At 38.9% G+C, this 24,835-nt stretch overlaps 1 protein-coding gene across 2 annotated transcripts in view; it reads right to left on the reverse strand.

The window, feature by feature from the left end:
* Positions 1-24,835, reverse strand: part of SVEP1 (sushi, von Willebrand factor type A, EGF and pentraxin domain containing 1) — a 179,869-nt gene that overhangs the window by 9,986 nt on the left and 145,048 nt on the right. For both annotated transcript variants that reach the window (XM_058523756.1, XM_058523755.1), the window contains 8 exons: positions 21,724-24,515; positions 19,563-19,788; positions 18,474-18,629; positions 12,502-12,565; positions 8,775-8,948; positions 7,385-7,561; positions 3,473-3,643; positions 1,529-1,624 (listed from right to left, as the gene is read on the reverse strand). In XM_058523756.1, the coding sequence (XP_058379739.1) occupies positions 1,529-1,624; positions 3,473-3,643; positions 7,385-7,561; positions 8,775-8,948; positions 12,502-12,565; positions 18,474-18,629; positions 19,563-19,788; positions 21,724-24,515 (3,856 nt within the window). The remainder of the gene's footprint in view (positions 1-1,528; positions 1,625-3,472; positions 3,644-7,384; positions 7,562-8,774; positions 8,949-12,501; positions 12,566-18,473; positions 18,630-19,562; positions 19,789-21,723; positions 24,516-24,835) is intronic.

The raw sequence follows: 24,835 nt of genomic DNA on the forward strand, positions 1-24,835 counted from the left end.
GTCTGTATGCACATGAAAGCTTGGGATGCCTAAGTCTAATGCAGGAGAGCAGGCACATGCTCAGCAAGCTAAGCCAGGCCTATTGTCAGGGTTCCTGAGTCTTCAGACTCAGCGTTACAGTAGGTCAAATATGGGAGCCCTAAATGGGAAGGAATGATTGGAGAGAAGAGGAAGGAAAAATACAATTTGTCTTCTTTCTTAATCACTGTGAGAATGCTTGCTTTGGCGAGCTGTCAGCAGCCTAAATTTATTTCCATCTTATATTTTCCTTTCTAGATTAGCTGAAATACAGTCATGTGCCACATAACAACGTTTCGGTCAATGACGACCTGCATATATGATGGTGGTCCCATAAGATTAGTACCATATAGCCTAGGTGTGTAGTAGCCTATACCATCTAGGTTTATATAAGTACATGCTATGATGTTCACACAACAATGAAATTGCCTAATGACGCATTTCTCAGATCACATCCCTGTTGTTAAGTGACACATGACTGTAGTTACACTTAAAAAAGTTTTAGAATCTCTTGGTGGTTACCAGAGGGGAAGAGGAGAGGGAGGAGGGTGAAAGGGATAATTCGGTACATGTGTGTGGTGATGGGTTGTAATTAGTATTTTGGTGGTGAACACGATGTAATCTATGCAGAAATAGAAGTATAATGATGTACACCTGAAATTTTTACAATGTTATAAACGAATGTTACTGCAATAAACAAAAAATTAAAAAAAAAAGTTTTAGAATCTCTTGTAAAATGTCTAGCCTTAGGAAAAACTGATAGAGACCAACGGCTATCACATTAATGACTCTTTAATGTAATTTGCATACACCATTCCCAATGAAATATGAAATTATTTTATCTTCATATATATTTTTTAAGATACTGAAACAAAGTATAGTTTAGGCATTTAAAAAAACATTTAAAACATTTATTTATTTATTTACATTCTCTTGTAAGTTCAAATTCAAACATATCTTTATGAGAATCAAAATTCTATATTAATTTACCAAGTGCTGTATAGCTATAGGAGTGACAACTTTCCTTATTTTCTTAGTTGGAAAGAACCACCCTTAATGAAAAAGAGTGAATGGCGGGCTGCAAATGTTACCTGCAAAGTACAATGCTATGAGATGCCATGAAGTTATACCAACTATAGCAATGAGTGGTGTAGTACATAAATGGATTTGAGATAAGGGAAGATGAAGGCCGGGAAACCTTCTATTACAAGCTCCTTCCTGAGAAGATTTTTGCAAATTCGTGCAGGGAGGCATGTGAAGATGGCTTTGGATGGATCTTCATAACTGCATTTTCAAGGTCACTAATATTCTAGATCTGCAACTAATCGACATATTTAGATCTGCCCTAGGGGCTGCGTCTAGTTTGCTACAGGATCTAAGCAAATGTATTCCTGCCACCAGTAAAGCCAGTTCCCAGTACCTCCTCTGAGTTGGCAGCTTCCAGGTACATTATCAGGACTCAAAAGTAAGATTCAAGGACATAGCCTGCAAGATTGGAGGACAGACTCACGTTCTTCACAGAGGCGCCCCATCCAGCCGTCTGGACAGGAACAAGCATTTGGGCGTTGGCAGATACCTCCATTCTGACATGGGAATCGACAGACAGCTGGAAAAGAAGCAGGATGGGGCATAAATCTAGGGAATTCTGGAAGAGTCAGAAAATAGGACTGCTCATTTACATTTCATAATATTTCCTTGAGTCGAGCTTTAAGGAGGAGAAACAAAACCGAATCTCAAGATTTGGTTGGGGATGAATAAGAGGGGCTGAGGAAGAGCATAAACAAGCTTGGGTGGTTCTAAGAACGCGGCTGTGAAAGTTTTAGTAATTTGGAGATTCAGGGCAGGAGGGTACAAGGTGGTTTATATAAAAGATAGTCTCTTTTGATCTGGACCAAGGGAAATGCCCCTTTCAGAAGATTTGAAAATATCCTTCCAAAGGTGGCCTTTGATGGCCAGTAGCTCTCGGGTGCTGCCACTGACCCTCAGTATCTTAGAACAAACAAATGAAGAAACAAGCAAGCAAGCAAACACACAGCCCTCATTTGACTTCTGACTTTAAGTGAACCCGGGCTATCCCTTGAGGACGCCACCTCCTCAGCAGCCCTCTCGAGAGGAGGCCGCGCATTCCCTTATATCCCGTGTTTGGTGATCTCATTTCTCATTGTTGCTTCCAGACAATTAATCTCCTTTCTCCTGCAATCACCCTTGCCTCTTTTGAAGCTCATGCCACTCATTCATTGATTTCCTCCATTCTCCCTGCTCCACAAGTCATTCAAGACTTTGGCCTTTTCACCTCAAATCCAAATCTGACCATCGTCCACACAGCCATGTGGACAAGCCATCCAACAACCTGATTATTCTTTTAGTGCCTTGGTTATGTCTGTCTTGTTCACTTGCATAGTTCCTGACTTTCAGTAAACATTTGTAGAATGAATGAAACAATTATTATGATTTATTAAAAAAATCCTATTTTACTAGAAAAGTGTAAGTAGAAGGACATACTAGGAGGCTTCATTATCTACCTCTTTCTATTTTGTAGAATTTGAAGCACAGAACTATTTTATTCCCCCAAGATTTTTTTGTGTGTGTGTGTGAGGAAGATCAGCCCTGAGCTAACATCCGTGCTAATCCTCCTCTTTTTGCTGAGGAAGACCGGCTCTGAGCTAACATCCATTGCCAATCCTCCTCCTTTTTCTCCCCAAAGCCCCAGTAGATAGTTGTATGTCGCAGCTGCACATCCTTCTAGTTGCCGTATGTGGGACGCGGCCTCAGCATGGCCGGAGAAGCTGTGTGTCGGTGCGCGCCCGGGATCTGAACCCGGGCCGCCAGCAGCGGAGCGTGCGCACTTAACCACTAAGCCACAGGGCCGGCCCATATTCCCCCAAGATTTTATTGAATGCACACATAAAATTCACCCGGGGGTTTGCAAATTCAATCTAGCAAGTGAAGACACAGCTGTACTCATGTGAATATGGAGTTCTTGTCACGGCCAAGGAGACCATGGGGTGGGCTCCTCTTCCCCAAGGCCGCTCAGTACCTCTTATCTCATACTCAGTCCACAGGGTGGGCTGCCCTGTCTCCTGTGAGGCTCAGGGGTCTGCCCAGGATGGACGGGTGGAAGTGGAATCTGTGTTGACACACCTGAGTGTCCAGGAGGTGCCCTCATGGCCCAGACATGACACAGCTCCACTTAGAGCCAGAGAACACTCCCAACATTGGGAGAGAAGACTTGCCCAAGGAGCCGTGATTGACTCAGGAAGGGGCTGGGTGCTGGGCCAGAGTTCTGTGTGCAAGCTTTCAAAACTCAAACCCAGAAAGTTCAGGAAAATGACAGAGACATTAACAGAAAATTTAAAGCCAAGGGAAAATAAAATAGCACGCATAATAGTCGTCGACTTCCATATACACTTCCCCATAGCGTCACTAAGAAATAACCATTCAAACATTTCCTTACCTCTGCAAATAGGAGGTGATGTCCAGGTTCCATTCTCTAGGCAAACACTCCTTAGGGAACCCTCCAACATGTATCCACTGTAACACGAGTAGGTGATCATGTCCCCATACTGATAATGTACGCCTCGAGCAATCGCATTTTCTACATGAGTTGGTGGACCACATGAGATTTCTACACAAAAACAAAACAACAATTTAGCCTATGCTACCAATCCAGCTAGTGGATGGAAGAGAACACTCTCTCCTCCTTAAGACTGAATTAATTTAAAGAGCAAAGGTAAATACCTAAAGGTAACCTTTTCACCTATATAATATCTAAAAGATACTGGAAACTAAAAGCATAATCTAGAAAAATTAGACGTGCAAGATCAAAGGTTTTGTCTTCCGATTCAAATGTTGAAGCTGAGCTATTTTATACTTAGGCAAGAAGTCTGTAGGAGACCAAGATAGAGCTCTTGTACCTTGCCACAGAGGTGGCTGTAAGAGAACTTCAATGCAGGATGCTTATCAAATTAGAAGAGGAGAAGCATGGGGGTTATTTGTAATCTATCATTCTAGAGTAAAGATTAACTGTAGTACTGCATATTCCATCAGGGCTGTTTTAGTAGTGCCTACAACAGTGCCTGGCATGCAATGGGTTCTTGATACATCTTTGGAAAATGAGTAAATGAATGAATGTTGTCTCTAGCCTATAGATACTTAATTTACGCACCTTGATGAGGTTTGTGAAATTCAGGGTTTCACATGAGTTTCCTTCTTTTCAAGTCCATAAAGCAGTGACTCTCTGCCTTTGGAATGTGTGAGAGTGAATGATAATCCTCTTTTAATAGCAACAGGTGGGGCTAGCCTGGTGGTGTAGTGGTTAAGTTTGCACATTCCGCTGTGGCGGCTTGTGGTTGTCGGGCCGGGATCCCGGACATGGACCTACGCACTGCTCATCAAGCCATGCTGTGGTGGCATCCCACACACAAAATAGAGGAAGACTGGCACAGATGTTAGCTCAGTGACCATCTTCCTCAAGCAAAAAGAGGAAGATTGGCAACAGATGTTAGTCCAGGGCCAATCTTCCTCACAAAAGAAAAAAAGGTGACATGTACTGTATATTTTAATAAAAATTTTGATAACTAATTTTGCTTTCAGAATTTTACAAGAAGCCTTGAGATAACTAGAGTTATTGTGGGGCTCACAAGACAAGGACTGGATTGGAGTCAGGACTCTCATCAATATCTAGTTTGTATGTCTAACTTTTGGATGAATCTTCATGAACCAGCTTCTAAGAGGTTACTTAGCAGTCATAATAGTATTTAAAATTTGTCATAGGGGATGATCAATTTGTATCATCTTTTTAAATTTTCTTTTCTTCTAAGGCAGATAAAAATATTAATTCAATCAGTTGGATATCAAATATGTGTTGACGCTACTGTGTATCAGAAACTGGAAAGAAATAAATGAAGAAAATGCTGTTCCTTTGCTCAGACGAAAGGGGAAAGATAGACAAAGAATATTGCAATACAACTTAAAACGAGCTGTATTAGAGCCCTGGATACTATACTGCAGAAAAATTGAGTAACTTGAATTAGTTAAATTGAATGCAAATTACTAATGTAATGTAAATTACAATTATTAAATTGATTGTAAGTAATTGTGCTTAGGATTGTCAGGGTATGAATTGCAGTGAAAGTGGCATTGGGACTAGGCTATAAGGCTTGAATGGATCAGAGGGAAAGAGCTTCCAGGTTGGAGAGCTGATGGTTGGTTTATGGAAGTGGTTATCAAAGCACGGATTTCAGACCACAGATGTGGGAATCACCTTACAAAAATGCACATTTCTGGGGTTTCTAGTTTATGAGCCTACATCTTACTCTCCCAAGGTGATTCTCATGCACATTAAATTTTAATCACTGATTTGTAAGGATACATATCCGGATGAAGTGAAAAGAATGAGGGAAGGGCTGCTCAGGCTCCTCGGGCAAGATATTTGGTTCTAAACCATACACTTCCTGTCTAACAGAAAATACAAAAGAGGGATTAAGGATAACAAACAATAGTGGGAACTCCTTCTCTGCAAGGCCACTGCTGATCCTCTTAAGAATATCGATACAGCAACTAGAAGGATGTGCAACTCTGATGTACAACTATCTACCGGGGCTTTGGGGAAAAAAGAAAGGAGGAGGATTGGCAGTAGATGTTAGCTCAGAGCTGGTCTTCCTCAGCAAAAAGAGGAGGATTAGCATGGATGTTAGCTCAGGGCTGATCTTCGTCACACACAAAAAAAAGAATATCGAGGAGCGATTAAGCACACACTGAAGGAACATGTCTAGTAAGTGCACGTCTGTATGTCTCTGCTCTTTCTTCAGCACCCTGAGTGGTGAGTCTCAAGGAGCCAAGGCCAATGTGAGGAATGTGGGCAGAATCAGGCCCCTTGGGCTGCTTTAGTTCACGCTGGTGCTTTAAACCAGACTAGAAGTCAAAACTTACACATTTTTAGTTCTTCCCACTTCACTAGGGGCAGATTTCATAAGGATCAGGGGCCCAGATCCCAGCTGAAAGACTGGTACACACTTTCCTGGAGTAAAATAAAAATTCTCACGCTGCAGTAGGCTGCTAGTTGAAAATTCAGGGACTTCATGTATCTCTTCTTATAAGGACATATTGCTAACATACACCAATTCATTTATTCTTCAAAACAACACTATAAGATAGGTATTACTGGTGCTATTAATACACGAGAGCTCTAAGGTTCAGAGAAATTAGGGTACTACCATATGTTTAGAGTTAGAAAGTTTTGAGGATAGAATTCAAACCCAGGTCTTCTCTGATTCCAGAATCCCCATGGTCTTCATATGCACACTACTTTTCTCATTAATTGGAGTGCAAGTGTTCTGAACACGGAGGCCACTGAATAACAGATTCTTATGCTATGTTGCTCTGTGCCTTGCATCTGGTTACACTCAATGAATATTTTTTAGTTGTCTGCTGTAGACGGAGTATCTCGGACTACAAGGAAGCCTGGAGGGCAGGATATTGGGCAAGGGAGATGTTTTAAGGGCAGGAAGTGTGTGTTAAGAGATGTCAAGGGTTATCACAAGGCAGCAAGAGATGCCGCCACATTGCATGTTGTATATCAACATGGTGCTAGCCCAGAACTTCTCAAATTGTGCTTCCAGGACCAGCAGTATTGCCATCAGCAACACCTGAGAACTCACTAGAAATGTAAATTCTCAGGCCTCACCCCAGACGTACTGAATTAGAAACTATGGGGTGGGGCCCAGCAATCTGTCTTTTTTTTTTCCTCTTTTTGCTTGAGGAAGATTGTCCCTGAGCTAACATCTGTGTCAATCTTCTGTTTTTTGTATGTGGGATGCTACCACAGGATGGCTTGAGTGGTGTGTAGGTCCATGCCCAGGATCTGAACCCACGAATCCCGGGCCACCAAAGCAGAGCGCACGAACTTAACCACTATGCCACCTAGCCGGCTCCTAGCAATCTGTTTTTAACAAGCCCGCTAGGTGGTTCTGATGCAGGCTCAAATTTGAGAACCACTGTGGAGTAATTTTTGTATTGCAAGGCATCCATAGCCTATTAAAGCATAGTTTGGGGACTCTGACAATGTGGAGAAAAATACATATTTTAGATTTACTATCTTGCTCATTCTTAGAAGAGCACATTTTGAAAATCTGTTCAGTGAATCTTGGTCAGGTAGGTTTTAGCCTAGTTCTGGAAAGCTTTTTTATTTTATGTTTGGAATTCAAAGATCTCCTTTTGAATTTTTAAAATTATCAACACAGAAGCTGATAAGCATAAGGCAGAGATCTAAATATCTACAATTAAGTTACTCGATTGAAAATAATCTCACAAAGATGAGAAACATTCTGCACTGAGGACATGAACCGGATTCCACTGGTCGACTTACTTTCACATCTGGCATTTGTCTGAGTCCACGTCTCGTCGGGGTTGCAGGTAATGACCCCTTGGCCCTGGAGCAGGAAGCCTTCCCTACACTTGACAGACACATTCTGATCAACATAAAACTCCTTTTCAGAAAGCAGAGCGTTCTCGGGAATCACAAAAGGGACAGGGCATGGATTTGCTGTTAAAAAGAAAAGAAAATGCTTACTGATATTTTCTCTCTTTTCTTAATTTCTTTCTTTGAAGGCAGACCATGAGCCCTATAGGAGTTGGGTTCTCAGGGACAATAATATGGGGCTTAAAAATATAGAACTTCAAACATTAAACACAGACTTGTTTTGCATCACATGAAATTATTCGTAAGGACAAAATCAGATAAGATCTGAAAACACCAAGTTATTCAACCACGAACGCATGGTCCTAAACATCCTAGATGGTAAACTAAATAGTTGTCTCAAATTATGGCCCACAACATTATTTTAGATCATTTTTTGATCAGCATTGGGGAAACAAAGGCGTGCTGGAAATCAAGGAGTGTATCAAACATTCCCTTAATAGTTGAAGAATATTAAGAACATAGAGTAAATGCCTCTGTTACTTCACCTTCTCTTACTGAACATCCTTCAGAAGGATGAACCAGAGCATCATCAGACATTTCTAAGTGAGTTGAATATGACTACTATAAACAGAGACTTTAAGTTAGAACTTAAACTGTAGCGTTTGCAAGGCTTATTGATAAAAATGGATTCATTTTGATAGGTCTGAAGGAAAAACAGGAAATGATGAGAGTGTAAGGATTTCTTACTCCAAGTGTGTGACACACATATTTCTAGCAATTTCAATTTTTCTGAGTTTCAAAGGGCACAAATCAGTCTTTGTAAGTGAAGGAGGTGTCCGTTGAATTCTACAGGCTCAGTTACTGTATTACAATATGTACTTTAAACAGTAATCAGAGCTTTATCAATTTATACCTTGCCAGTGAATACTGTTTTCATTCCAGTGGTTATAACTAATTATCTTTACTTACTATATTTATATATACTTTATTAATATTACACATTAAACATATTTTCTTTCTTCACCTCTTTCACATCCCCAATCAAATCCAGTATACATTTATGCCAAAATTTTTTCAGTTAAGTTGCATTTTCTCTTAGTGCCTTGGACTTGTAATCATCCAAGGAATCTGACAAAAGCTGATCCTCAGACAGGATATTTTAGATAATACCAGTAGATTTTTAAAATACCCCATTAGTATTTGGTTTGGATATGCACGGACTGCTTCCTCTGGGCCGATTTCACTTATCAGTGGAGTTTCCTCTATGTTTCAGACATTTGCGAAACTAATCATGAGACTCAATCTGCTTAAAACCTCTCCTAAAGTCAACACATACGTTTGCAGAGAGGAACTGGGTGGCTCCAAGTCCCATTTTCAGTGCAGTAGGCCTCAGGCGCCCCATCAAGGCTATAGCCTCTGTTGCAGGAATACACCACGCTGGGTCCAGAGGTGGTGTTTTCAACTTCAGCTTTCCCGTTCAGAAACCCAAGCGGAGCTTCACACCTGGCCTCTAAAAGAAAAAACAAAAGCCTCATATGAAATGCTTCTCCCTATCCTCTTTCCTTCTTCTGCTACAACCACCAAAGGTACTCAAGGCATCATATGAAATATTACAGCCTACTCATGTATGAGGCACAATGATACACACTGAAGGAGAAAAAAACCCAGCACGCCAAGTTTTGGATTGAGATATGCAGACAATTAAACATTAGTATTTTACCTTATTGACTCTAGCTGTCTTTATGTATATTGCCACCTTTTGTTGTTAATAATGTAGTGGGGGGGTATGGATGAGCAGGTGGGTAAAATAAAGGAATTCTCATTTGTTAAGTTGCTACCATGGTCAAGAACTTTCCAGACATTACCAATTTATTTCTTACAACTAGAGTTTGTCACCAACTAATTGCCCCGAGGAACTCAAGGGTGGGTTTGGAAGCATTTAACTGTTTAAGAGATGCAATCACCAACCACCCTGAACCAGACCAAGCCTCACCACAAGAGTGACGCCATGACCTTTGCCTCATTTTTAATGCTAAGATCTCCTCTCCCAGCGGAGCTTAGGCCTTATGACCATAACCTGCAGTTATATGGAAGCATGTTCTCCAACTGAGCCTGCACAAGCGAATGCCCACGTCTCCCTTTTGAATATTCATTCCCCATCCGAAATAAAAGGTCCCTGCTTCCATTTGTTCCAGGACCCCAAGACTTGGGAAATGATTCCGCGTGGCCTCCTGTTTGCTGCAAATATACCCTACTTTGTGTGACAACCACTTCTGGTGGAGAGCCTGATTTAACTCGCCAGGAGGCGAACCCACTTTGGTTTTGGTAACAAGTCTACCAGATAAAATACAGGATGTCCAGTTAAATTTGAATCACAGATAAACAACAAACAAATTTTTAGAATAAGTATGGCTCAAATATTGCATGGGACATATTTATATTAAAAATTCTATTTAATCTGAAATTTAAATTTAACAGGGTGTCCTTTTTTTCTGTTTTTTTTTTTGGCTAAATCTAGCAACCTTACAACAACTCTGAGATTATCTCATTTAACAATTGAAGAAAAGTGAGGCTAAGAGAGGTTAAATAATTCAGTCAAGGTCATACTGCCTGTAAGGAGAGAGGAAAGATAAAATTATTGGAAGGTAAAATATAATAGGAAAATATAAAGAACAGGAAACCACGAGCTTGGGGGAAAATTCAAATAAGGAACATTTTATACGGTCTAGGGATATACAGACTCCATAAACTGATGGGTAGTTTCAGTGTAATTATAAAGAATGATTTTGCACCAGTGAGAAAGGTTATTAACAGGAAGGTGCTGGGGGGAAAGCAGGAGCATCCTTTCTAAAATCTTAAAAAGTGAGTGTGAGTCTTAGTTTTATGATCGTGTGAAGGCAGACCTTAGAAGGTGGTCTAGACCAGCCATCCTCAACTTTGGCTGCACATTAGAGCCCCTTGGAAGCCTAGGGCCCTATCCCAGAAGAAATGAATCAGAATCTCTGTGTTGTGGCCTCGCTTTAGGTATTTTCTTAAAAGCTTCCCAAACGATTCTAATGCTCACTCAGAATTGACAGCCACTGGATTAGATGCTAACTGACTTTGCGCTTCTCTCAGCCTGATGAGTATCATATGTACTGGCACCCTGTATCTTAACCTTGGCTGTACCTTGGAATTACCTGAGAGTTTTAAAAATAAATGGATGTGGGGCCCCACCTGCGGAGATTCTGACTTATCTGATATACGGTGCAAATTGGACAAGGTGTTTTTCAAAGCTCCCAAGGTTATTCCAATGTGCGGAAGGCTAAAAACCATAGGGCTAAGGTAGTGCTTCTCAAACTATAATGTGCATAGGAACCATCTAGGGATCTTCTTAAAAGGTAAATTTTGATTCAGTAGGATTGCGGTGTGGCCTGAGATTCTGCATTTCTAACAAGATTCCAGGTACTATTGATGCTACAATTCTGCGGGCCACTTTGAGAAGCATTGGTCTAGGGAATCCTGCTGACTTGAACAGACTTCCCTGAAATCTGTTGGCTACAGATATCAATATATTTAATAATTTAGTAAATTATATAAGGATCTTACCCTTATATAATTATAATTATAAAAATAATACAAATCTGTTCAGTATGAGCACTTTTGTCCCCCAGAAATATCTGTATTTTTTTATGCCTAGGAAAAAAGCACACAACAAAATATATCAAAATATCAATAGTTTTTGTCCTTGAGCGGTAGGATTAAAACTATTATTATCTTTTTTTGCTTATTTGTGTTTTCTAATTTTCTGCGAAGAACTTGTATCATTTATTTAATAATTTAGAAAGAAAAAGCAAAGAAAACCACAAAGAATAATAGAATTCATATAGAGCTTTTTATTACTGTCTTGCATTTAGAGATAGAAACTATACAAACCATTGTCATTGTAGTTTGAATTAAACCTGCTGCAAGACTGAAACAATCCCAGGCATGCTTCCTCTTCAGGCCCCACTCCCCTCCCCTGCACATACATTCACACATTTTTTTGTTCATGAACAGTTGAGATAAAAAATGCTATTATCAGGAATGCTCAATGATGCCTTTCTGTGACTTCAGACATTACTTAATTTTTAAAAAAATTTTCTATATCATATTTATACAAGTTTTTGAGAACTAAAAACAGTCACATTCTCCACTGAGTTTCAGCCATATAATATTCTTTAAAAGAATTGAGATTCCTGTGCACACAAAATCTGCTCATTAATCTACTCCAGAAGACACGGCTGAAACAACAGTGAACAAAGATTCTAGGACGTCGAGTCTCAGGGCCAGCTTTGCCACAAATTTAATTTATCATATTGGGCAGTCACTTCACCTTTCCTAGCCCGTATTTACTCATTTGTCAGTTGAAGGGGCTGGACCAGATCATCTAAGAGACCCCTTCCAGTTTAAATATTTGATGACTCCCCCAGGATTATTAAGAGAAAAAAAAAATTTAAAAGCTTGCCACTTTGGGTTATAACTATTGTAACTAAATACATTTTCTTTTGGCAGAGGAATCATATGGGCCATATATTGGGAATAAAGTCATGTGAATTAATCTACATCTTGCTAAATCAACTTGGCTGTTCTCACAAAATGAGTTAATGCAAAATTCCACAAAAAAATGTGAATATTCATTTATTTGATTGCCAACATCACTTTAAGAAGATGTCAGTATTGGCCAGTACTGTCACCAAAAAGCAACGGCTCTAAGCCTTCTAATTTATAATTATTTGGGGGGAAAAAAACACAAAAAGAAAGCAAATAAACTTAATAATTAACTGGTTTCTAAACAAAATGCTTGCCATTCCAGAATCAGTAATCTTGTGCTTTATTCCAATTTAATCATTAATCTCTACTACACTTGTTGACCCTTGTATTGGTTTGGTACCCTTGAGCAAAAGCCCATTAAGGGTTCTCATAAACGTTATGGAGTGAATTTTTTTTTTAATTACGAAACCAATTTATAAAGAAAATGTGGCACATTGTTATTTTGTGTCTTTGGTATCATTTTCGGGACAGCTAGGTATCATTTGACTTACTTTTGCACGTTGCTACGCCTCCACTCCACTGCCCGTTCTCTTGACAGGTGCGTTCTCCGTTCCCCTGTGAATCAGTGAAGAGAGGTCATTGACAAGATCACAACTATAATGAAAAGATAATAAGGGAATGCAAGGTAATCTTAGCTATGAACTTGAATCTCTCAGCACTGGAATGCTAAATAAACTCACTAAATAAACGTAGTTCAAGGGGTAGGTTTAGGCTTTTAAAAATGTTTTCATAAAATTTTTCAAAATTGATACCCTGGCTGAGTAGTGTAATTAAGGTACAGACTTTGTTTCACTTTCTATTTAAATGACAACTAATTATAATCAAGAACAAAGACTGATGAAGAATGTGTTTGAAATGTCAAAGAGGTATATTTGCTTGGTGTATTTTGAACTGAATTTATTTTTCAATACCTGAGAGGTACAGCAAAGGATGTGAATTGGTTTTTCTACACTCTCGAACAAGAAATGCGACAAGATAGCTCACTGGTAAGAGAATTGAATGTTCTCACAATGTAACTTATCCATTAAAGATAAACATACTCTATTAAGAGCCAGAGCATATATAATTTTAAATATTTTGGGTAAAAATCTTTCTAAAATTTACTTTCTTGCCTTCTGAAATGAGTCAAATGAATATAAATTACTTGAAAAATTATTTACAATTATTATTCTGAATATACTTTTTGTATATTTTTCAATATCCCACAGCCCTTGGTGGCTATATAGGCTGTTTGCTCCCTACAGTTATTATAGGCTGACATAGGCTAAGATTACTGTTATTTGATTTCTAGATATAATTTTTACGTGTCCTTGTTCCTCCTTTTTTGTTGTTCATCTTTTACTGTAATCATCAATGTTCTTAAGGATACCCCTCTTCTATGCTTTAAATTCCTAGTCTACTATGGAATATAAATAATAAAATTTCACATGTTAAAAAAAGATTAGGTTCTAAGTAAGGTATTAAGGGGCTTGACTCTAAATTAAATATATGAACTTCAGCACATGGATTTTGTCCCACGTTTTTTCATTGCTCAGAGCCCTTTGGTTATCTGATTATCTTGAAGCTGTGTTCTAAATTAGCAAGATGTCTGAAAAGGAGCTAGCATCTCTACTTTGGTTTTTTATCTGATTTACTCATGTCATCCTTATTCTTTTATTCAAAGGTATTTTCTTTAAACTATCAGATTAATGACTGATAAATCTTTACCTGTAAAAATTCCATTGACTTTGACGACAGGATACTGTCCTGACTTTCCAAAAAAATAATTCATTCTATAAAATTAAATGTTTCTTAAAAATACATATTCATTATTTTCTTCTTATCGAAAAAGCAATATGTGTTCGTTGGAAAATATAAAAGAAAAATAGCAAGTTTTCCAGGATTCTTCATCCAGTGATAAACACTGTGAATATTTGCTATACTTTTTCTATGCTTATATACGTATGCATGCACGGGAAAATATACTAGTTTGTGGATTATTTTTTATTAATTTTGAGGAAGTATATGGCAAGCCATAAAAGCTAGCTCCCTAACTATTTGGGTTCTTCCAGAGTGGAAGATAGTCACGTAGTTAATTTTAGTCAATAGTTTAGTATTTTTCCTGGTACTACTCTTTCCTCTCATGATTTGAATCATAAATATTCTGTTTTGACTATGTCAATTTTTATTCCAATAAAAACTCAAGTAAATCTATTCTCTATATCTACTGACATAAAAAAATCAAATACCATCTGTTGGTTCTCTCCTTAGTAAGTTGCAAACTTCATCATGCTTTTCCATCTTTCTTTTCTCTCACTGGCCCTTTACACATCTTGTCTTTGACGAATTAAACTGAGTTTTAGATCCACATTAGCTTTAGGTCACTATGTTTGACACAATGTATCTGCTTACTCCACAATTTGGTTAGATAGTTACATTAAGTTTTAGAATCATAGCAACCACTTTATTGCTCATCAGCAGTGATTTTATAACATGACTATCCCATTTTTGAGTTCTTTATTTTGACTTATTCCTCAGTCGACTGTAGTAATTTTCTTTCTTTTTTTTTTTTTTTGTGAGGAAGCTCAGCCCTGAGCTAACATCTGATACGAATCCTCCCCTTTTCTGCTGAGGAAGAATGGCCCTGAGCTAACATCTGTGCCCATCTTCCTCTACTTTATATGGGATGCCGCCACAGCATGGACAAGCAGCGCCTCAGTGCGCGCCCAGGATCTGAACCCGCGAACCCTGGGCCGCCGAAGCAGAGTGCGCACACTTAACCGCTTGCGCCACCGGGCCAGCCCCGACTGTAGTAATTTTTATTTCAAGAAGATTGCATGTGTAGTAAATTTTTTGAGATTTAGATGGCTCAAAAAAGTTGCGTACCTTACATATAAATGAAAAATTATTTACATAGTAGAAGAATTTAACATGATTCACATTAGTTCTAATTGCTTGGCTGATCTTGGTAATAATACAAATACTGGAAGTGATGATAATAATGCCCCTATATTGACCTCAGACAATGCATAAACAGCCAAGCTCACCACTTTATTTCTCTTATCTCCAGCCCTTGCAGTAACTTCACAAATGTGGTTATTGCATTTCTACTATCGACAAGATGAAACAGAGGCTCATCCTGAGAGGTGTGGCAGGTTTCCCAACATCTTTCACCCAGCAAGAGCAGAGAGCCTGTAACAGAGGTCTGCCAAGACCAAGGCCCTGTTCTTAGCCACTTTGCCAGCCATTGAATACCTTTGGCATCTGAGGTGCTTGTTAAAAATGCACATTCTTAGCCTAGGGAATATACATTCCCTTTTACAACTTCTCAGGTGATTCTCAAGCAAGTGGTTCATAGACCACACTTTGAGAAACACTGAGCAATATCTCAGAGCAGTGGTTCCCAGTCCTGGCTGAACATTAGAATCACCTAGCGGGGCTGGCCCCGTGGCTTAGTGGTTAAGTGCGTGCACTCTGCTGCTGGTGGCCCGGGTTTGGATCCCGGGCGTGCACTGACACGCCGCTTGTCCTGCCATGCTGAGGCCGCGTCCCACATACAGCAACTAGAAGGATGTGCAACTATGACATACAACTATCTACTGGGGCTTTGGGGAGAAAAAGGGAAAAAAAACAAAACAAAAGAAGGAGGATTGTCAATAGATGTTAGCTCAGAGCCGGTCTTCCTCAGCAAAAAGAGGAGGATTGGCATGGACGTTAGCACAGGGCTGATCTTCCTCACACACACACACAAAAATCACCTGGAGAACTTAAAATGCTACTGCTGCCCTAGATCCAACCAACAGAGATCCTGAATTAATTAGGCTGGGGTGAGAACAGGCATTTGCATTTTTTGAAATGCTGTCTTACGGAAAAATTCAAACTCATGAAAAATACAACAGTACAAAGAACAGGATAACAACTCCCACGTAGCCAACAGCCAGATTACACAAGTAACTCAAGGGCAAACTTGTTTCATCTGAGCCCCACACCCTTCCCAGGAACTCACATTATTTTGAAATAAATCCCAGAAATGAAATCATTTCATAGTAATTATGTCAATAGGAATCTCTAAAAGGTAAGGGCTCTCAAAAATTATAACCACAATAACATTATCATACCATAAAGTAACAATTCTTGAATATTAATAAAATGTCCAGTTAGTGTTCAAATTTCCAATTGTTGCATAAATGTTATAATTCGTTTTTTTACAGTTCACTTGAATCTGGACCAAAAGAAGGTCCACACGGTTTATATACCTCTTATGTACCTCTTTCAATCTATAGGTTCCTTCTCTGTTTCCTCCCCTCTTACCCTGTCAATTTATTTGTTTCAGAAACCAGAAAATTGGGTCATTTGATCTGTAGATATTTCCACAGAGAGAATTTTGCTGATTGCCTCAGTATGGTGTCACCGCATGTTCCTCTGTCTCTGGTACTGGTTGTTGGATTCAGAGGCTTGATAAGATTCAAATTCAATTTTTCTTTTTCTAGGCAAGACTTTTTCATAATGGTGTGTTTTTCCATCAGGAGGCACATAATGTCTGGCTGCCTTTATTTTGTCTGACATCAGTAGCCATGATGATAACTTAAATCCATTAATTCATAAGAGTTACAAATTCTGAGATTTAAATTCTATCATTTATTGACTTGGAATACTTGTATAAAGGGAAACTCCCTTTCTTCTACTGTTTGGTTATCTGGTCATCCAGTTAGCACTGAAAAGACAACTCTTCCCCTTTTGTTGTCTGTTTTCAAAATAATGAATTTGTTCATAAGTATCCTCTAACAGTTACCAACTAATTTTCTTTTAGTATCATTATGAGTCTACTGTCATTCATGACATATTTGATGTGTTTCCATCCATTAAAGTTATTACTCTTGGGCCGGCCCCGTGGCTTGGCGGTTACGTGCGCGTGCTCTGCTGCTGGCGGCCCGGGTTCGGATCCCGGGCGCGCACCGACGCACTGCTTCTCCGGCCATGCTGAGGCCACGTCCCACATACAGCAACTAGAAGGATGTGCAGCTATGACATACAACTATCTACTGGGGCTTTGGGGGAAAAAATAAATAAGTAAATAAAATTATTAAAAAAAAGTTATTACTCTTATTGATGCTAAAATGGTGTCATCTTGGCCCATGGGAACCTCATCCAGCTGGCCCCCGAGTCTTTCTAACATGTAGCCTTTGATAGGTTCCCTGCTATCTCATTTGACAAACTTTTCAAGGCTAATCTCTTACATTTCTCATCCCAGACCTGCAATTGCTTATTTTTGCAAGGAAGTTGACATCAACATATTTTTTTTGTTTCTCAGGTAATTCTAAAATGTAGCTTGGAGTGAGAACAATTGTTATAGCACTTCTCTCAATTTTGTAATTAATTAACAACAGGATGTTTCCAAAACTTTTTAAGGTAAATTATCTATTTCCTCAAACTTAATGACCCATCAGTTTGCTATATATCTGTTTAAATTTTATACCACTTTCCTTCTTAATAAATTGCAACATTAGTACTCTCACATGAAGAACAACTGGGTTTCAAAAACAGAAAAACTTTCCAATTGCAATCGACCATTACGTTATTCTCCTTCCTTTTTTTTTTTTTTTAACTCTTTTTGAGGAGTTAAAACTACATCCATATAAAGCCTAGTTCCAGCTTTCATGGACCTCTCTTATGACAATTCTTTGATTGCACAGTCAGAAAATAATGGAATGAGCTTTACAAATTTAACAGTTCACTGGCAACGAATACTTCTGCAAAACCTACATTTAAATACCACTACAAAAATAAAAACAGCAGAGAAGAGTTTCCTGAAAAACTAGATGGCAACATTGTATAACGTAAAACAGGCCTCTTCAATTTCAACTTTGATGATATGATCATGCTTTCAGCAAAACTGATTGCAGCCTTCCCACCAAAGTAATGCGGAGACCTAGGTGTTGCTGATGGGGTTTTAATATTACAGATCACGAGTGGTCATGAGACCGAACTTAGTGTTTGGTTAGAACTTCTATGAGGAATTTTCAGGCCAGATCTGCCACGTGGGAACCTGGCATCTCAATTAAGAACTTGTCAAGAACTCAATTTGAGCCCCTTGCTTGAGGAAATCCCAGATTTCCATACCTAAATCACTATGGTCACCTCCCCACGGTGACAGATGGACTGCCTTGTTGCAGAATATGATTAACAGGAGGCAGAAACACAGGTTTAAATGGCCAACTGAAGTCACAGTATCAGTCTTGTGGTTGGTATACCAATTTCCTCTTCCTTGAGGTGGCTTTGATTTTTTTAATTGGAGACTTATTTTACCTTTTAAAATAATAAATCACCTTAAATGTTTCCTGGAAAGTGTTAGGGTGTAAGGTAACAAAGTATAGAAACATCCTTTAGAATCAAAATCAGTGAAACAAATCAGTGCTAATAATGAAAATGTTCCCAAGTAGATCGGAAAAACAACTTAACTCTGGCTAACAGTTTGTTCGCTTACCTCTAATTCATAGCCAGGTTCACACTGATAAATAACTGTGCTTTCAAAAGTGTATTTACTGCCAACCACAAATCCATGCTCTGGACTTTCAGGTTCCCCACAAGAAACTGGACTGCAGGATTCATCAGAAAATGGCGGCTCCCAGGTGCCATCAAGCTAAGTAACAAATAGCAAATTATATATATTTAGGAGTTAATACATCTGAATGAAGAACTTTGCCAATACTGATTGTGTGGCAGGATAATCTCCAAAATGATAGTCAAGAGGACCTAGAATTTGGTTCTACTTCTGCTACTTATTATCTGTGGCCTTAAAAAACACATTTATTAGATGGCCTTAACAGTCATCTCTAAACAATTTTAGACATTTTTTGAACACACAAAACAAGTGTTTTCTTACTAATAGAATTCATTAAAAAAATCAAGAACACTAAGAAATATGTTTTCATTACGATGCATGAGGACTGGATGGTTGACACAAATATTCCATGACATACCAATGCACCCTTATATTTCACATAATTCTACAGTTTAATTTAATGTTTATGAGAAACAGCAACTCATAGCTGTTAAGTTATAACTTAAAAAGATGGCTTTTTTAACTCAGAGTTTAAAAAGATGGCTTCCTTTTCTCCATTCCAACGTGAATACTTGAAAACATTCTAGTATGTATTTTGGAGTGGGTCACATAATTAAAAAAAAAATATATATACACACACATACACAAATACACACACTCTTTTGAGCATCTATGTGTAGACCATATGACTTATAGTTAATTTGTCATGTATATCTTGTTATAGATATTTTAACATTTTATCTGAATGGTTTTTTACCTATCCTTGGCACTTAGTTTAAAAATGGGAATATTGGAAAGAAAGATATATTTGATTATATTTCTACTAAAAAACTTCTCAAATCCTCTGATGTGATTGGAAACTTGAGGCATTTTTCTTTTCAGGACAACAAGATACTGCTTGTGTGGAGACGTATATATATACATATATATATTTATATATTTCATATGTATAAATATTTTATATATAAATGAGTTACACTTACACATTCTAATTACGGCAGAGAATCTTACCTGACATGTTGCTATGTTAACCCCCACATGGGTATACCCTTCTGCACATGACACAGAAACTTGCTTATTCACACTGAAATCATCCCCATGAACAAGTATATGTGTTATGTTTGCTGGCAGAGAACATTTTTTAGGACTGCAGGAGATTCTCTCAGGGAACCAATGACCATCTTTCTGACAGGTGAATGTATCTACATCCGTATCCATCATATAACCTTCCAGACACCTGCAATGGAACAGCAAAAATGAGTGCCTTTTAAAGAGAGCACAATATAGTTGGTGATCTATTCTCGGATTTAAGAAACTGTTATAAGGCTCAGTAGACATTCTGTGTGATATATCAAAACTGATTCCAATGTCAGGTGGATGGCGTTGCCATGCAAAAACATCAACATAGCAATGATAGCCAGATCAATCCTTAGTTATCCATGTTAAGGATTAGCCAAGACAAGTTGCTTTAAATGTTGTTGATATTATTTACCTTCATTGTGGATGATATCATTACTGAATTCATTTTTATTCTGAAAACACTAACAGTTCAAGAAATTCTAGACAAAGTCCTAAACAGACTTAGATGCTAGTAAGATTATAACATAATTAATATTTATTGTGTATTTACTTTGTGCCAAGTACTGTTCTAGGCCCTTTACAAAGGGTATTTCTTTTAATCCTAATTATTAGATAGTATCATGTAACAGTAGCATGGGTGTTCAAACTCAAGTTCAACCTGGCTCTAAAACTCTCTATGATTTTGAAAATTTGCATTTATTTATTCAGCCAATGTTTACATAGCACTTATTACATTCCTGTCACTGTTCTAAGTGCTCTACACATATTAACTCATTTAATTCTCATGTCAACCTTATCAGTAGGTACTATTATAACCTTTATTCCCATTTTGCAGAAAATGAAATTGACATCAAAGAGATTAAATAATTTCCCCAGGAAGTGATAGAGCTGAGATTCCTACCTAGGGAATCTGGCTCTAGAGTCCATGCTTTAACCACTATACTACACTGTCTTTTTAATTAAACCATTTAATTAACTAACATTTATTAGGTGGATATATTTTTTTAATTTCACAAATTATAGGCTACATAGAATTCACAGATTTTGCAAACTTGGAATGATCTGTTTATCTGTTACTAAGTGAAGATGTGAAAGATGATGTAATCAACACACAACAAAGAATGACAAACAGGGAAGTCCTGAGATTGTGACTTCTCAAGATATCTGACACATCAACATCGAAATAGAAATTTTAAAATGTATATCAAGGAATAATATTTGTTTTTCTTCTCAGTGTGTGATCCATTACTCTTTAGCTTTCTTATCATTGACAATCCTCCCTTGGGTCTACTTCTTACCACAATTAAGACAAAATGAAGGTAGGGCTAAAATGTCCACAACAGACATGCTTAAGAAGAGTTGTTGAATTATTAATAACATCTAAGAAGCCAATATGTGAAGGACAATTCATAATTCCTTTGGAAATGTAAATAAAACCTAAATTGATTTAGAGAGTTGAGATATCTTTGAATATTTCAGACATTTATTCCAACAAAAACTTAATTTAAAAATTAATTCCATATTTTTTCATCTTTTTTAATAATACATTTTAGATAGAAAACTTTCCACCAAAAATCACATTTGTGCATTAAATGCTTAGTACGTTCAGATAGCATAGATTGGAAGTCCCCTTAAGACTATCTCCCTATGTTTATTGATCAATGAAAGTGGTCTTTTTGACCTGAATTCTTCAGCTTTTGCCTTGTTTCCCCAATATTTGCAGGTATGAATATAACCATAAAGTGATATCATAAAGTAATTTACCAGTGTGACCTTTAAAAAAGATTCTTGTGATTTAAGAGATATTAAAGCCAGCTAGAGGATCTTGCTGTTTCATGAAGCTCAACACAATACGATAATGATGATAATTATCTTAGGAACTACAATCTGAAAAAGTAGGAATTTATTTTTACAGTCAATGGATTTATACATATGTATGGGTAGAATAAAGTCAAGCATTAAAAGCTTCAGTTTTTGGAGAGCAGTCTAGAGATGGTATTTCTTCCTTATTAGCTAAATTTTTGACCGATCACTTTTCATTTTACAACTCGCCTGCCTCCACCCCTTGGATACTCTAGAGCCAGGGTCTTACCTGAGTTTCACTTTACTTTCATAGGTGTGTGCCTCTCCAGTTGCCACTGCATTGGCAACAGATGGTGGTGGTCCACAGGACAGGGGCTCACAGACTGGATAAGGCTGGCTCCAAGTCCCTTTCTCTGTACAAATCAGATCTGAACTGCCTTGTATGACATACCCAGGTCTGCAGTTGTAAGTTATCACATTTTCCTCTAAAGAGTCACTCTCACTGATGAATGCATTTGGTATCATTGGGAGAGAACCACAAGAAGCGTGTTCACAGCGTGGGAAGCCAGAGCTCCACTGGCCATTGGTTTCACAGGTGATTTCAGAAAGGCCCAGGAGCTTGAAGCCTTTGAAGCACTGAATCTGGGTTGCCTTTCCACAGTCAAAATCTGTCCCGTTGACAGCTCCATTTTGAATTACTGGTGTGGAACACCTGCAAGGCTGGCAGGAAGGTGGGCTGCCACTCCAGGAGCCATTGGAGAGACATTTTCTTGAAGGACTTCCATGGAGCTTATAACCGGGAAAGCACTGATACTGTATATGGCCTCCATGATAAAAGGAAAAGCCATTAGGGAAGCCATGGGCAAGATCTTCTGGAGGTCCACAGTTGACTGGTTTACAGAGAGGAACCTCTGCATTCCAGGTCCCATCTGACTGACAGGTGAGTTTTGGAGCACCATGCAACACGTAGCCCTCCTGACAGTGGAACATCACTTCCTTCCCGAAGCCATAGTCCAGGCCATCCATCACCCCATTTGCCACCTGTGGTGGGGTGGTACATCTGACAGGCACACACATGGGAGTGGCTCCACTCCAACTTCCATTGGCAAGACAAACATGACTCCTGGCTCCCTCAAGTAAGAACCCTACATTGCAAGCGTACTCAATCTCTTTTTGGAATGTATACTCGTCTCCTTTCACCTGGCCATTGGCTAAGATTGGGGGTGAACCACAGTCCACAGGAATGCAAGTTGGCTCACTCTCATCCCAATTTTTATTTTCTTGGCATGTTCTCCTCTCAGTGCCATTCAACACATACCCAGAATTACACTCATAATACAACACGCTCAGGTATGTGTAGTTGCTTCCTTTGATGGAGCCATTCATAACCAGATTTGGTTTTTTGCATGAAATGGCCTCACAGCGTGGGGAAGTACCACTCCACTCTCTATTTTGTAGACAAAGTCTTATGTCAGAGCCCACCAGAACGTGTCCTGGTTTGCAGCTATATTTTGCAGCGCTGCCCATGGTAGTCTCCGTAAAATGCAAAAAGCCATTTTCAGGAGCAACGGGCAAGTCACATTCAATTGAAATGCAGGATGGTGCACTGCCATTCCAAGTTCCATCTTCCTGGCAGATCAGCATAGGGTTCCCCAAAAGTTCATATCCTGGATTACAGGTGTATGAAACCATGGTGCCATACAGAAAGTTTGCTGATTGTGTAGCAGGAGATCCCTTTGTGTTTTTCCCGGTTTTAGCCACTGCTCCCAGAGGATGAGGAGGGTGAGGAGTCAGATATGGAACTTCCATTGTGTCTTCTTCTTGGTCAAAATACGCCTGACCACCTTTGACCTTAGTACAGTCTCCAAAATCAATGTGAGGTGGGAGACCACAGTCTACGGGTACACACGTTGGGATGGAGCTTGACCATCCTGACTCTTCACAGGTCTGCATGGCATGACCAGCTACCTGGAACCCAGGGATGCAGCTGTAGATGATCATGGCACCATAGCTGTAATCTGCACCTTCTACAAAACCATTTTCAATGGGTTGTGGGGGATTACAGTGGATAGCATTGCAAGATGGGACATCCACATCCCAATTACCTGTCTCCAAACAAGTCAAGGCTTTGGGACCTTCAAGCCTGAAGCCTCGGTCACAAGAGTATGTAATGGTTTGCCCATAGTGTAGGTTTGTGTAAGACAATTTGCCATGCAAAATCTCCTTGGGCTTTCGGCACTCAATGGGTTTACATGTTGGTTTTCCTCCAAGCCAGTGACCATTTTCTCCACAAAGAGTGGTAGTATTTCCTACCAACTCAAAGCCTGGCTTGCAGGTATACAGAGCTGTGCTGAGATAGGCAAGACCTTGCACGTCAATGATGCCATTGAGGATTTCTTCAGGTTGGGGGCATTCTACTGGAACACATTCTGGCAGTGGTGAGCTCCAGGTACCATCAGCTTGGCAGAAAGTGGTAGGATCTCCTCTTAGGAAAAACCCATCCACGCAAGAATACTTGACAGTACTTCCGAAATGAAGAGCAGAAGAAGGTGCAGGAACACCAAAGGAAATTAGGGGAGGTGGAAGACAAAGAACCATCTTACAAACAGGAAAAGAATCATTCCATTGCTGGGATGGCAAGCATTTCAGGACAGAGGGGCCCTGTAGAGCATGCCCTTCTTTACAGGAAAACGTCACCACTCCCACCTCAGTAGTCAACTCCTTCAATACGAGCTGGTTTTCCAGGAGGGGCGGCTCTGGGCATTTGGTGGGCGCACACTTTTGGTTTGGCTTCTTATTCCATTTGCCAGATTTCAGGCATGTCCAAGAACTATCACCAATAAGCTCATAACCCTCATTACAGAAAAACTGAACCTTGGACCCTACTTCAAAATTTTCTCCTTTCATGTAGCCATTCTGGATTGGAGCAGGTTTTCCACAGTTGAGAGGGATGCATGACAGAGGGGATTCACTGTGCCAGTGGCGATTGGCTTGGCAGACAAATACAAGACTTCCAACCGACTTATAGCCTGGGTTACACCGATACCTCACTTCACTCTCAAAGATCCTGCCAGTTGCATGCTGCACAATAGGGAGAAAACAATTAAGTACAATTTGTATAACAGATAATATAATTAACTAAATGCATTAAATAGTATTAATTAAGAATTAAGCTAACATGTCTACATTAAAATGAATCAATTAAGACATAAGCAAATGAGGATTTATGTTTTTTCCAATAGGTCTACTCTATTTTTTTCAATAAGTGAAAAGGACAGTAGAAAGTCAATTAGGTAATGTTACTGCAGAAATGTTGACCACAGTACTGAGCCCACAATAAGTAAAAGATCAATAGTCTCTAAGTTGATTGATAAATTGATGGAGTGATATCAAAAATTAGA

Source organism: Diceros bicornis, chromosome 28 (assembly GCF_020826845.1).
Source record: "Diceros bicornis minor isolate mBicDic1 chromosome 28, mDicBic1.mat.cur, whole genome shotgun sequence".
In the NCBI taxonomy this organism is placed as follows: domain Eukaryota; kingdom Metazoa; phylum Chordata; class Mammalia; order Perissodactyla; family Rhinocerotidae; genus Diceros; species Diceros bicornis.